Below are 14,974 nucleotides of genomic sequence, written 5' to 3'. Positions count from 1 at the left end.
TTCGTCATTGGGGGGGAGGATTTTATATTGGTTTTGTATATATATTTGTACTTATTTGTATATATTTCATTATTTTCATATTTACAATATTATTCTGTAGTATTAGTATTATTGTTTCATTAAATCTGTTAGTTTCTTTTCCAACCCGTAAAGTCTCCCTCCCTTATTCTCTTTTCTCTTCCCTTCTGGGGAGGGGAGAGGGCCTGGCTAGCTCAGTCGGTAGAGCATGAGACTCTTAATCTCAGGGTAGTGGGTTCAAGCCCCATGTTGGGCGCCACTAAATCTGTTACGGTTTAGGGCTGGGCTGGCCACTAAATCCTGGACAGACACTCTCTGTTAACCCCTCCCCAGAAGGAGGATCACCACAAGATCCAAGCAAATTCCCATTCTACTTTCATGAAAATGTCTCAGTAACGTTGCATTGGGTCCAGACACAGATCACAGAATCACAGAATATTAGCAGTTGGAAGCATGGAGCAAAGCCAGTGGCTTTACACAGATGTGTTGCATAGCACGGGCTTACTATACACACACACACACACACACACAGACACAAACATAGGTATGTGCAGATGTGTGTGTATATACATGTGTGTATATATATATGTGTGTATATACATGTGTGTGTATAGATATAGATACAGATATAGATATAGATATAGATCATAGAATCACAGAATGTATTGGGTTATCACAGAGTCATCACAGAATATTAAGCATTGGAAGGGACCTCAAAAGCTCATCCAGTCCAACCCCTGCCAGAGCAGGATCACCCAGACCAGGTCACACAGGAACACAGCCAGGTGGGTTTTGAATGTCTCCGGAGAAGGAGACTCCACAACCTCTCTGGGCAGCCTGGGCCAGTGCTCTGTCACCCTCACAGTAAAAAAGTTTTTTCTTATGTTCAGATTGAACCTCCTATGCTCCAGTTTGCACCCATTTCCCCTTGTCCTGTCATTGGCTGTCACTGAGAAGAGCCTGGCTCCTTCCTCCTGACACTCGCCCTTTACAAATTTATAACCATGAATGAGGTCACCCCTCAGTCTCCTCTTCTCCAAGCTAAAGAGACCCAGCTCCTTCAGCTGCTTCTCATAAGGGAGATGCTCCACTCCCTTCATCATCTTTGTGGCTCTGTGCTGGACACTTTCAAGCAATTCCCTGTCCTTCTTGAACTGAGGGGCCCAGAACTGGACACAATATTCCAGATGTGGTCTCACCAGGGCAGAGTAGAGGGGAAGGAGAACCTCTCTGACCTACTCACCACACCCCTTCTGATACACCCCAGGATGCCATTGGCCTTCTTGGCTGCAAGGGCACATTGATGAAGGTAGGGAAGCATGCTATTCTCTTAGCAGTGACTTAATGAGCCGAATACTTGGGAGAGAGCATTATCAAAAGCTGAGTTTCAAGAAGTAGTAATGGTCAAGGGAAGAAAAGGGAAGTCCTAGAATGTGATCTTGGCAAGTCAAGCACTGATGCTTCTGGGTAGGGAAGGCAGGACAGAGAGATTTCAGACACAAGAGCTGGGAAGTGAGCATTGCCATCAGCAAAGATAAACAGAAAGAATGAAACATAGGAAGAAAAAGGATGCTATAACTGACAGAGGCATTTTACTGCTTGGGCCAAAATAATCTTTGGAGAGTCTATGGGTTTAGTCTCTTAAAACTAACACGGAAGCTTAGTTCAAATTCTTAAAATACAGAAACCACACAATATAGTTTCTTTAGTGAAGTAATATATTTTGTCTGTCATGGATGACTGTTTGCACTTGTAGTGAAGAGGTCGAGGGCACTTCAAGGACGGACTGGGACTTCAGATGTAATCAAAGGGGTGAGATCTGCAAAAGAAGGAAAAAGTAATTAATTTAATACATGGTGTATATAGTACAGTGAAGAAATGGGACACATGAGGAATACCCGCAGTCTGATTATACACAGACAACTTCCAACTTTCATCAGAGAGCATTGTAACATCAGAGAGCTTTTAGGCACCCTGGTATCAAAATGAATATTCAAATGCAAAGATTGGAACCTTATAAAAGTGACCATATTAGATTTAATATCTAGAAATTAAGCTGAACCTGTTTACAACTGGAGAACAAATGCAGTTCAAGTTCAAGTTCAGTTTCCACACTACAATTTCACGCAGCAGCTGCAAAAGTTTTCAGGACCAATGGCATCAGCAGGACTGAATTTCCCCCAGTGAATAACTCCTACTGCCAGGGAAAGCACAAAGAGGCCTCTGATGCTTTTCTTATTGCTAAGGGGGACTTGGAAGCATTGCTGAATGCTCTACATAACCTTCAGAGAAGCTGGGCCATTCTGTATGCCAGAAATGTGGACTGCTCTTTCCATTTTTATTAGGCAGCACACGTTCCTGGTTAAGCATTTTTGGGAAGCAGCTTTCCCACTTTACAAAAGTTCTTGCCATTTCAAAAGTTTCTCCATTCTCTGCTGGAATGAAAACAAGAACTTTGCGTTTTTGTTTTCATGAAGAGGAAAGGAGAAATCTTCCTGCTAGGAGGGTTCACAGCTTTGTGTTCACAGCCCTCAGCCATGCAGAGTGAGCCTGGATTATCACAGAGCACTCCCAACTGTCCTCTCCTACCTAAGACAAGTGCTCTGACCTCTCTACTAGGGTCAACCCTGGTATAGTGGCTGCACAAATTCCTGTCAAAAATTGTGAACTCAGGAGAGAAGCTTTGGATCAAAAACTCCTTCTGCCAGTTTTTCAAGGTCTGAAAAGAACCCCATCACTCTCAAATCACAATTTTCTTAAGTCAGAATTGATATAAGGGTGGTGGCAAATAGGAGCACTGTTAAGTAGACTGATCTTCAGGACTTGGAAGCATATTCTGTCCTGATTTTAAGGGACCAGAGAATCAAGGTCATCCACAGTGTTTCATACTGGATATTCAAAAATCTAGGCACCTCAAATCACTAGGCATTTAAAAACCTTGTTCCTGAGAAAAAATGACTCTCTAGAAGTTTGCTAATCACCCTCATCTTTTGTGCTTTCCTTACAAACAGAAGAATATGTACCTGCTCTGTTCCAGTGGGGATTCTGTAATACAATACTCTACCTTCAAAGTCAGCAAAGATGAAAAGACTGTCATTTTTAAGGAATTTCTTCCGGTGCAGCTCCCTGTGGGTCAGGAATGTATTCCAGCCAACGCCTGGGCTCATGTAGCAGTTGCAGAAAGAAGAAAAACTTCCAGTGACAGATGGTTTATCCCACTGCAGGGTGTCATTTCTGCCTGTCGTGCAAAAGTGTAGAAGGAATTAAAGCTGATCTCCAGTCAGCCCAGTAGTGTTATGTGCAGAGACAATCTTGTTCCATGTCTCCATGTCTTGACTTTCAACACTATTCTCCAGCTTGAGCAAACCTCTGAACTTCCTTTTTTCTCCCTGTGCACTCAGACTTACCATGTACTAGCTGGGTTGGATCTGTAGTAAAGCTGAGGCTGAGGGACATCCTGTGGATTACATCAGGGTCTTGTTCCAAAACTGACAAGACAACTTGTCTGTGTCCAGCTGGCCACTCAAGGAGGCCATCATTTGGACTGCTGCAGAGGTGGAAAGTAATCCCCATGTAATTCATGTAGGGTGATGAGTTTCTTCCATGAGGATACAGCTGTAAAGCAAAGGCATAGCCTTCCGAGCTGTAAAATATAGGGCTTACGATATAATCGCCTTTAGAAGTACTGTTAAAAAGGGATGTGAAGTTTCTGATGTGCCAGATGTTGGTGGGGCAGTTGGTCTCTGTCAGGCTGGTGTCATCGATGGCAATGCCCCCGGCAGACCTGGCTGGGTCTCCTCTGATGCCCTGAAACCCATACCGGAATTTGGTTTGGGCACTGAAGGGAATGCTGGCCAACTTCCAGTGATGTTCTCCATCAGCTGAAGAGGGAAATAAACGTGTGAGAATGGGAAGTCCAGGTCACAATCCCAAATCAAGCTATGTCTTCCTCAAGCATCCTGTGACCTATATGTATGAAAACATAATTTCACTTACCTGTAATAGTGTGCAGCTTTTCCATCCGTCTAACATTTCCAGTTCCATCATCTTTCTTAACCCAGATAACTAGCGTATCCTGTGGACTACCATTTAACCTGTAGAAAAACTGAAGGCATTTTTCCTTTCTCCTTGGATGAAAGATGCGAGATTCCAGAAGAGCTGACTGACCAGCAAGTCCAGTTTTTGTATCTAAATGCATGAAGTATCCTCTATCTGGGAAGAAAAAACCAGGGATGTGATGAAAGTTTTTGATGCATTCAGTAGTGAAATGCCAGTGCTAAATAAGTTTTAGTGTAGCTTCCACTTGCTTGAGTTAGAAAGTTATTTTCAAAGTGGAAAGAATAAATAAAATAGTTCTTTCTACATTGTAAATCAATATTAAAATGAAAAGGCATTGAAATATGGCTTGCAAAGTAGTGCTCCATTGATTAGATAAGGTACTCATTGGGTTGCATTCTTCCAAAATTAAGTACAAACCATACCTGTGTCAATCCTGTAAATGTCTGCAATTGTAAGCAGATTCATTTGGGCAGAGATTTGTTTGAAGACAAATTTGGAAAGTGTTGGAAGGGTCCTGTTAGGTCAAGGCCTTCAGTCTTTTGCTTTGCCTAAAAACTGTGCCCTGTAAGCCTTTTATCAATAGATCAGACACCAGTACAAAAGTAGCTTAAGACATTTTTGCCTTACTTCTGCTATGGGTACAGAATTAATTAACTTCCAACCCTATTACTTTGTATCAACTCATGCTCTCTCATTCCGATGTGTTTGAAATAACTGTTTCCTTTCTTTCCTAGTTAGTCTGCAATTCAATTTGTGGGCTGGAGTGACACCTCCTCTGCATCCTCAATCTTTCTGGTTACAAAGGCTTACACTTGCACCCTCATCATCTATATCAGCCCCGCTCTGTATGTTCGAATTTTAAATCTGCTTCTTGAAGATGACTAAGCAAGCGCAGCAGCTTCACCTTATAGCCTCAATACATCCCCTCTCTATTGGAGAGAGTCCTGACAGCAAGGACATTTTCAAGCTGCATCACATTGGGATTTGCAAATACCTTGTGGCTGGGTTTGCACTTTTCTGTCTGTCTGGGAGCCAACTGATACAAATAGCAGAGGCCATGTAGAGAACAATGAAACTGAATTGCCACCTGATGCCACCCTGAGTTCCACTGCTGCTTCCAACTGCATGCCTATGCTTGTAGGTGCTCCCATAAGCATTGCTGGCCTTCTGGAGTAAGTTCCTCTATAAAAACCCAGTAAAGTTGCTTATTTTCCTATACCTGCTGATCTGTTTGCTCTCAGGAAACTTATGAAGGCTGATTGCTTAGGTTTTAGACATTTTCTTCCCCCTTCTTGAAGTTGAGCAGTTAATTGTTTGTCACTGAGAGGCAGGAAGCCGCTGTCAGCTCCCCAGCCACATGCTCTGTCACACATCCAGAGCCTCTACAGTGTCAGCAAACCACACACCCTGCAAACCGCAAAACAAACAGCCCATGAAACAACAGCCAAAGAGACTTGTTCCTCTAGAAATAAGAAATTTCTCTTTCCTTGCCAACGATGGGACCTAAACAACCCGACTGATTGTTTTGCTCCCCACTTGGTGGGTCATCCAAGTTCTGGCTTTTGCAATTTGCCTTTCAGTAGGTGCATATCTGTCTGCTTGAACCCCACATACAATGAGAACAGGAGCATCCCCTCACCCTGCCTGGTACGTGCCTGCTCTCCTCCTCACTGCCTGCGAATTTGGTTTAACTGTAGGATCTCCAAACTGTAACCAGACACAGCACGATCTGTTACTGCCAAAAGCTGTCTCTTGCTCTCTCCTCCCTGGGAACAAGTTCCACAGAAATGGCTTTCTTTTCTATTCAGTATTTTTTTCCTCTTCTGCACCGTGAGACAATTTTGTGACAAGCCACCACTTGCATTTTGGGAAGCAGATGTGCATAACTGTCACCACTTGTACACAGAACACCTGCATTTCTTTGCACTTTCAAAAAACCCATTTTGCCCAAGGATTTTTCGGACTATGTGGTATTCCTCTGCAGTTTTTAATTTTCTCTCCACTGCCTTTGACAATAACACTCTCTACTCAATTCCTGTGCCCTGGTAGCAACTGAAATACTGCAGAACTCAATATGCTCGTATTTTTTCAATAAATGTTTAGATGGGCGCAGTTGGAGCCAAACGCTTGATCAAAAGGACCCCATGCAACACTCTCCTTCCGCTGCTCTGTGACACATTGCTGATGCTCTGCTTTCTATTTTGATGATCCTGGATTGGTTTCAATGTCAGAATTTGTCTACAAACAAGATTTGTGTCTTGTGATACTTGCTTATACGTGTGCTTCTATGGGGATGCCTCAAATGAATGCCTGTACAAAGGGAAAACCTTTGAGCTTTAAACAAAAACTAAAAAATTACTCAAAATTCTGTAACACATGCATAAAAGGAGGAGAGTCTCACCTGACTCATTTCTATGGAGTTTCACCAATGTAAATTGTGGCAATCTGGTGGAGCTACCTTCATTTTATAATGGAGCTACCACCAATTTACAGCAGCAAAGTTTCATACTGTCATTTCTTCACGAGGTGTTATAATGTAGGGAAGAGATTTAAGTAAGGGTTAAACATATCAAACGAAAACTATTAGCCTTTCTATCTCAAAATTCAAGAGTCATGTTTAGCATCAGGCATACATTGATTAACATTAATACAAGGGTATTCCTAATGACTTCTTTATCTCTGTCTATCTTCATTCTCACATCTTATAAAAGCATGGTGAAGTCTAAAGACCACCTAAAACTACACGTGTTACCTGCACAGTTTCCCTCCAAAGTATGGTCTTCATCTTCTGGTTTGCTCAATGTGTGGTCCCAATTAGCACCGTCTCGTTCACTCTGCACCATCCCACAGATATTGATGTATTCAAAGGAGCACTGGTCCAAGAAGGTGAGGCTTGAAGCTGCCAGGAATAGAGTATTGTATTTTACCATGTCCATTAATACCAAATAAAGCTCCGTGCTGGTTTTAGCAGGAATAGAGTTAATTTTCCTTTAGAGTAGCCTGGGATAGAGTTAATTTTCTTCATAGCAACTAGCATGAGACTATGTTTTGGATTTGTGCTGAGACTAATATGATAACACACTGATGTTTTAGTTGTTGCCAAGCAATGTTTACCTTAAGCCAAGGATTTTTCAGTTTCTCATACTGTTCCTTTCGAAGCTGTGAGGAGACACAACCAGGAGGGCTGACCCAAACTGACCAGAAAGGTACTCCATGCCATTAGATTTCACATTCAATATAAAAGCTGAGCGCAGCTAGCAGGAGGGGTGTGATTGCTGCTCAGGGACTGGCTGAGCATTGGTGGGCAGGTGGTGAACAGCTGCATCACTTGGCTCTCTTGGTCCTGTTCTCTCTTATTATTTTATTGCTTCACTATCATTACAATTTTTATTATTATCATTGTTATTATAATTATTATTATTATTTTATCTCAGCCCATTAGTTTTCTTATCTTTTTTCCTCTGATTCTCTCTCCCATCCCACTGGAGGGGAATGTGGGAGGTGAGCAAGCGGCTCCATGGTGCTTAGTGCTGGCTGGGTTAAACCACAACAGGCTCTCACTGTTAACCCCATTCCGCAGTGTTTACATATTGCATTTAACATCAGGAAACATGTTCTTAACACAACTGAAGACTACACAGACTTTCACATCTACGTCTCTGCTACCACCCATACATGATGTTTCCTCCTGGAAGAAACACATTATCTTTTTCTCCCGTTGCTCAGCTGAATATTTCCTTGTGGGGACCACCTTGGGCCCTGTGTGCTAGTTTTTAGCTTTCAGATACCCATCATTTTCTCTAAGCCTGCCAGCAATGGGCTCTGAGGCCTATTTCTCTCTTCAGGGTGTAAATCAGAAGTATTTCTGCTGAACTTAGTGGAAATAATAAGGTATATGTTAACACAGAGTGTCAGAACCACACAGCATATGAAGTATTTACTTTCATAGTTTTGTCAGTGGATCTGGAAAGCATAATTACTCCCATTTCTACTCCTGACCCCAATTGCCTTATCAAACATCACCTAGATAGAAAAAGGAACTTGAAATACTCTGATTTCAGAGACCCATTTCCAGACTACTGTTACTTGAAGATTTTACCATCATCAACAGCATGATGATCATAATCCACAAAGGAAACTGTAGCTATTACAAGTACTATTACAGGAAAGTCTGTGTGAATGAAAGGTGTTAGACCCTTGATTCACTCCAATGGTATTTTATAAAGAAATGGGGATCTGGCCACCATGAAGCTTGCTGCTGCATAAGAACTGTAGATTGTTTTAGCACTGAGAGATGATTCCAAGGGTGAAGTGTTCCTGCTCCTCTCATATGACTCCATCCACATTGTCATGAAGCTTGATTACATCTTTTCAAATACATGTGTGAGGAGAAGGACTTACTGCAGTTGTACATGCGATTCAACCTCAGCAAATCAATCCGGCTGAAATCCAACCTCTGCCCAATGATCTCATTAAATTCAGGAATTTTTGTTGTAATGGAAGGAACGTTGCTATTGATGTTGAAAGAATATGGTCCGTAGTGCAGGACTGACTCATAATCATACGGAGTATTGAGGTCATCAAGGAAACTGTCATTGTGTTTGTCAAAGGCATATGCAAAACCTACACAAAAACATACACAAGTGATTAGGCAAGATGAGAAATAAAACTTAGCACACAACATCTCTTCAAAATGCTGTACCCATGACTAAATTATGGTCCAGTTCTCAACACGTAGGCAGCCATTCTCAACCAGAGATGTTTTAGCACTGTAAAAACAGGGACATGCATCTACAGACAATTCTCAATAATTTCAGAATTGCATTGTACCTTCAATAATTTCATCCCACCATATCTGAACATAGTCATCACGATCCGTCCTGGATTGCTCATGGTAAAATCCCAAGGCATGGAGGAGCTCATGTTCCACTATGGCTTTGTAGTCACACCTCTCTCCTATGGACACCGTCTGGCCGCTCTGAAGGTCCCCCACGTAAGACCAGCACCTATAAGACAAAGACACAGACATTGCACCCACTTTCCATAATACCTCTTATGATTTGTATTTACATATTAACTCAACCACAAGGCCAAGGTAAAAGAAACAAAATAATATTTTTTAGAACTTCCCATCTGAGTTTTCCATTTTTACCAAGGCTGTAGATTTACAAAGGCAGAATACAGAGCGATGTGTGTGTACATCCAGCATCCTGCCACAGTCTGGCATTGAGTCCCTGTCCCAGATTTGATCGTTCTTGTTTCATTTTGCCCTCCCTGGAGGGCAGTGCAGGTGTGTTCTTCAACTGGCTGCAGTTCTTGCAAAAGGAGGTGGTGGTGACAAATGCTATTGCTCTTCCAATCTGGGTAGACCCAGCTCAACCAGTATAGGAAGGGGAGTAGCAGAAGATGAGCAGCACAGGAAAGTCTAGCAGGTGCCTTATAACCTCATACACTGTGCTGCTTGTTGTTTATGTGTATGCTTACCAAATTACCTAAATAGGCAGCCTGATTTTCAAAAGTGCTGAGCAGCCTTCAGTGAACTCAGGTTGCATTGTCTTCCACGGTTTGGTTCCTAAATACAGATTTAAATCCTAAGTTTCCATGTCCATTCAGAAATAATTCTGAATATTTCCTTTCTGAATTCAGGAAAGTCCCCTGACCTGACCTCAGACATTCACAGCGCTGGCATCTGCCGTGGCATTGGCTTCCCTGGCACCTTTACAGTCCCTGGAAAGTAACAGGCATTTGGGATATGAGTCATCAAACCTATTTTAGACTTCTATTTTAGGTGAGATGGCCTGGAAGAGTCACATCCTCCCCGCTGACTGCAAAGGCAACCCACGGTGACCTGCACACCCATAGAGGTTGTTGGCTTCAGCATTTGGTCAGGTAAAATGAAAGCAAGAGGGAAGCTGTGTGCTAATGCCAACACACTGGTGACTGCCCAAACCCACACCGGGAGGAAGTTATTTGCTTGTTTTCCCTGAAAGAGTGCCAAGAAAGGGATTCACTTCAGTAACTAGGCTGCAAATGGAAATAAAATAATGTTTTCTTATATCAAGAGAACATGAAATGCAGATAATACCTTTGGTTAGTCTGTTTGCATTGGTTTTATCTCCAGTGTAATACAAATAAGCTTTGGGGCAGAAATGTGGCTGGGGGATTTATAAGCAGGAATTAAAATTAATGTCTCCTGAGCTGGAAAAACTATCACATCAAACAACGTAGTACAAATCAGATTGTAAATACAGAATTACCCGTCCAGCTTCTCAAACTTCAGGTAAGTCTGTTCCCCTTCGTAGGGCTTGAAATCAACACAAGACTTCAGCCTGAACATCTCAAGTGCCTGCAGGATAACCCCTTTAGCATTCAGATCTGAAACACATAGCAGAGGATAGCAATAGCGGCTGTTCTGCTTTTATAATATTATAAATATCTGTAATTCTAGATAGAAAGTATGAACAAGCGTGCATTAAAATTATGAACATGTACAAAAAATATCTACCTGGATGAAAGAGCTGGAGGCTGTTAGCAGAATTCCCTGACTGTGGTAATTTTGACAGAGGCCATAGGAGAGACGATACCTTTTATTAGATAAACTGATAGTGCTGAAACAAACAAGCAGACTTCTGGACATCCAGGGGATTGCTCAGGTTTTGCTGGGTACATTTATTGCTTGTTATTATATAATTTCAAGTATTGTAAACTTTGAGCTCGGGGCTAGTAAACACAGGAGAGACCCACAGGATTTTAACACTGATTTACTATGAGTTTTTACTAACAGCAAATTCTAGATTTACTATTTTATATCTTTTTTTATTTAAAATAGTGCCTAAAATTAGATGAAAACAAGAAGGGAGAGTGCTCTGAACTTTTTTACTTATAAAATATCAGCGTTTCCTTTCTGCCTGTACAGAGCTGGGACTGTTAAGAAGAGATAAGGCACAAAGGGTGCAGTAGATCAACAAGCATGTTCTTGAGATTAGGATTTCCTGTCTTCATTATCTAGAGATCTCAAGCAGATACGTCGGTATTAGTTAAACAGGCTGCTTATCAACATCTGCCTGGTCACTGGGGCAGTTACATTTAAAACAACGTGTTTTGGGACAGAGTTGCGTTGCTCCATTTGGCCAGCAGTAACAAGGGCATTTAAATCAATAGCAAATGAAGCAAAAGTGGCCCAGAGAGCTGGGCAAAACCAGAGTATATTTAATGCAAGTAATACAATGTTACCACAATAAAAAGTCTTATTACCCAGGCTGTCAGCTAGGATGTAGGGAACGGGAAATTTCCATCTGTAGGAGCTGTTCCTCAGAGCATTCCTCTCCAGCTGTTAATGAGATCAACATGCTCATGTTAACATTTATAGCCCAATCTACACTCTTGCTGATGTTGCTTTAGATCAGCAGCACATACCGGTAAGATAATATCACCTTCAAAAAGCTTCCTTCCCGTTTCTGAAATGAGATAAACAACCATTTAGGCCAGAGTCACACATCAAGAGCTGCAATATGTGGTTTTTTTCAAAGACCACACAATCTATCAGGCTGCCTTATCAACCAACCCATCCTGCTTTAAACAGCAACTTCCCAGAAACAAGCAAACAAATAACCATTGCCACACCATAACATGCAAGTCCTCCACCTTCAGCAAAGGAGGATTTGGGGTTGAAATGACATTTCTATAGCAATTTCATAACAGCTGCCCAGAGGATATTTTATTATTTTTCCCAGGCTTGTATCCTGAAACAAGTGAGGATTTCTGAACACTGAAGTTGAGATATAGGTGAAATGGGTTTGTCTGGAAATCAGGCATCTAATAGCCTAACTGGTTACCTAACCGAGGTTAATCCTCTGGGATTCCCCAGATGATCACAGGAGAAAGATGAGGTCTCTGGAGAGGGAAGAGGCTCAGCCCACCTTTTCAACAACCTGAGCCTGAACCAAGTGCTGATTGAAGCAATTAAATCTGTGTGCTATGTCTCTGATCCAATTACAGCCGTGAGTCCACCCAGTTGCCTAAACTTAGGTGTCTGGTGCCACCTGAGGTGCACAAGGGTATCCAAAATATCCACAGAGGCCAGTAGATACAAAATTTGGGAGACTCCTTCCCCTTCTAGAGTGGTGCTGGAGGAGATGTATTTGAACTGGCAACAGACACCTATGTTTTAAGCAGCTGATCTACATCTTCCATGCTTTAAAACCACAGCATCTGAGACTCTTATTTTATACTCTTATTTTTTTAAGATGCCAAATTCCCTACACAGAGATGAGTCCAAACCTCAGCCACTGTATGGTCCTGCTAGTGTAACATTTTCATTTAGTACCAACATTTAGACACAATTTGAGCACACAGAGTTCATATTCAAACCTTTTGTTATAGCAATAACTTCAATTCTCCTTACATACATATGGAAAGAAGAAAAAAAAACCCACAGAAACTAGCACCATGTTTTCTATTCTGTCAGCAAAACCAGAGGAAACCCACACCAGAACATAAAGCACATAACAGGCAATGCCAGGAAATAAAAACTTTCTTTAAGCTTAATACCACGGCCATCAGTCATGTGTAAACAACCAACTCACTTGAGATAAATGCACATCAACAAAGCAGAATTTGAATTAGAGCCACTGCCAAGGTTTCTCTGAGCGCCATGAGTGGAGTGGAGAGGGATGCAGGTTTAGTGGAGGGGTTGCTGAGCAGTCCCCAGGAGCAGCTGAGTGTGCTTCTAAATTTAAGATTAAGATCATGGTCTCCTTATAAAATTATCCTTGTGGAAATTTCCTGGCCTTTTACCTTTTATGGACTTTTTCTCTGTCCCTTGGCCTGCTCTTTCCTTTCCATCTTCTCTGATAGGTGCCAGACTCCAAAGAAAAGGTCTTTGCCCTTCTCTCCAGATGCAGCTGGGGTTCATCTCACACATTTTTAACTGCAATACTCACCATATCCATGATACATTTGGGAATTTTCTCACACAGGAGGGATCTTTCAGTCCCCTCTGGTGTCATCACATCTGCCAGACTTGTGGTCCCCAAAAGGCTAGCTCAAATTTCTGTAATAATTCAACATTTAGCGTACTTTCTGTCCTGACTTACCTGAGTTTATTTCTGGAATGTCCTTTCTAAGCTGCCCTCCATCAACATCATCAGCTATCAAAAGAAAGTTATCACCGAAGTTAGTGACTACATGACATGAGTTTATATAATTAAACTGGAAGAGGGCAGATTTAGACTGGATATTAGGAAGAAATTCTTTGCTGTGAGGGTAGTGAGACACTGGCACAGGTTGCCCAGGGAAGTTGTGGGTGCCCCCTCCCTGGCAGTGTTCAAGGCCAGGTTGGATGGGGCTTTGAGCAGCCTGGGCTGGTGGGAGGTGTCCCTGCCCATGGCAGGGGTTGGACTGGGGGGGCTTTAAGGTCCCTTCCAACCCAAACCATTCTGTGATTCTATGACTCCCTCCTTGATGTCTGATAGTCTTCTGCTAAAACAAAAATATTGCATCCTTACCTCTGTCTTCAGCAGAGTTTTGGATCTGAAACACAGAAAGTACAGCTTCAAAATCACAGACAAATGAAATTAAATCTCACCCTGATCCCAAGCCAGAAGGTGGAGAAGCAGGTGGGAATACCGTAAAGGCACAGGAGCAGGTAAGCAGTGCTGTGAAACAACACATCCTCCAGGAATCCATTTCAGAAGCTCACCTGGTGCTACCTGCCGGTGTAGATATAGCGTCCTGCAAGCCAACGGCCTTCAGAAGTACTGATAAGCATAAGCCAACAAAAAAGTTGAACTTTAAAAGGAAGAGTAGATTTTAATCTTATGAGATAGAGCCATAAGCCAACCCAATAAGCAATCTGCCTTGCTATTTTATAACTATTCTTGGCATATTAACCCTTGTAGTAATCAGGAGCTACTGAACTATTTAATATTTCTGTGACTTCTTCAGAGATAATATCATCTTTTTTCTGCTTTATGAACCATCCTGGCCCCATCCTGACAGGGACCAACAAAGCTGCTGAGTATGGAAATAACACCCTCTTCAAAAGAAAAGGCCTATGGTCTGTAACCTGTATACATCACTTTAAGAGAAAGTGTGCTTGGTGGATTTTTTTTATATTTCTGGAAACATCTTGGTAAATGAAATCAAATTTTTGTTTTAATCAGATTCTATGAGCAAAGCATCATCTCTAATTTAAAAATAGAGTTATTTCTGTAACCAAGAGAACTGCAACACAAGATCTTCTGGTTTGGGTTTCCTCAGGTGATCTCAAAGACTTTCTCCCTCAGAGCAGGAGTACAACAAGGGGTCCTGGTTTGGTCTCGCTCACGTGCCTATGAAGCCACATTCTCCCAGTGTTTTGCATGGGAATCTCACCCAGGGCTTTCCCTAGCACAGGGACTCATGCTTATTTCTGCTCTGTTCCTCCCTATGCTTCAACTTAAACCTTTAAAAGAAAGCCTTGCTTTTCCTTCCATGTCTTCCCCCCTACCATGGGGCTCTTACTCACGACCAAGGTATTGCCATTGGGAAAACTAACATGGATTTCAGTGCTCATGGAGGTTCCAAATGAATCCCAGTTTCCAGTTCCTTGGTTGAATTCTGTGGCTGCTGGACTCTAGGATGACAGAGGACAGTGACTCCCCTGGCTGGGCTTTGCTGAGCAAACCCCTCCATGTAAGCATCGTAGGTGATAAAGGGACAGAAGAACCCAGATCGTGAATCCTGACAGTGATCAAATGTGGGACAGTCATGAAAACACACCACTGCCCACTGCAGAAAACATCTGCGTTGTTTGTGTCACCCAACACGGCTCTTCTGGACTGAAATTCAAATATTGAAGGACTGACACTGACACCAGGCAAGGGAACACCCAGCACATTTACATTCCTGCACCTGC

General features: G+C 42.2%; 1 protein-coding gene and 1 non-coding gene across 2 annotated transcripts; one reads left to right on the top strand and one right to left on the bottom strand.

Moving 5' to 3' along the window:
* Positions 1-201: 201 nt before the first annotated feature.
* TRNAK-CUU lies at positions 202-274 on the top strand. The gene has a single exon. It is a non-coding gene; the product is annotated as a tRNA-Lys (tRNA).
* A 1,519-nt stretch (positions 275-1,793) lies between these two features.
* Positions 1,794-14,632, bottom strand: LOC104535040 (meprin A subunit alpha-like). The gene is made up of 14 exons (XM_010187006.1): positions 14,567-14,632; positions 13,705-13,750; positions 13,584-13,628; positions 13,173-13,226; positions 11,494-11,534; positions 11,332-11,407; positions 10,335-10,452; positions 8,908-9,083; positions 8,479-8,700; positions 6,830-6,976; positions 4,015-4,230; positions 3,426-3,899; positions 3,083-3,256; positions 1,794-1,837 (listed from the first exon to the last, which is right to left on the bottom strand). Exons 1-14 carry the CDS (start codon positions 14,630-14,632, stop codon positions 1,794-1,796), a joined length of 1,899 nt encoding a protein of 632 aa, XP_010185308.1.
* Positions 14,633-14,974: the final 342 nt, after the last annotated feature.

This window comes from Mesitornis unicolor, unplaced genomic scaffold (assembly GCF_000695765.1).
Source record: "Mesitornis unicolor isolate BGI_N332 unplaced genomic scaffold, ASM69576v1 scaffold7920, whole genome shotgun sequence".
NCBI lineage: Eukaryota > Metazoa > Chordata > Aves > Mesitornithiformes > Mesitornithidae > Mesitornis > Mesitornis unicolor.
Note: the sequence above shows the minus strand (reverse complement) of the source record. Positions and strands in the feature narration are given on the sequence as shown.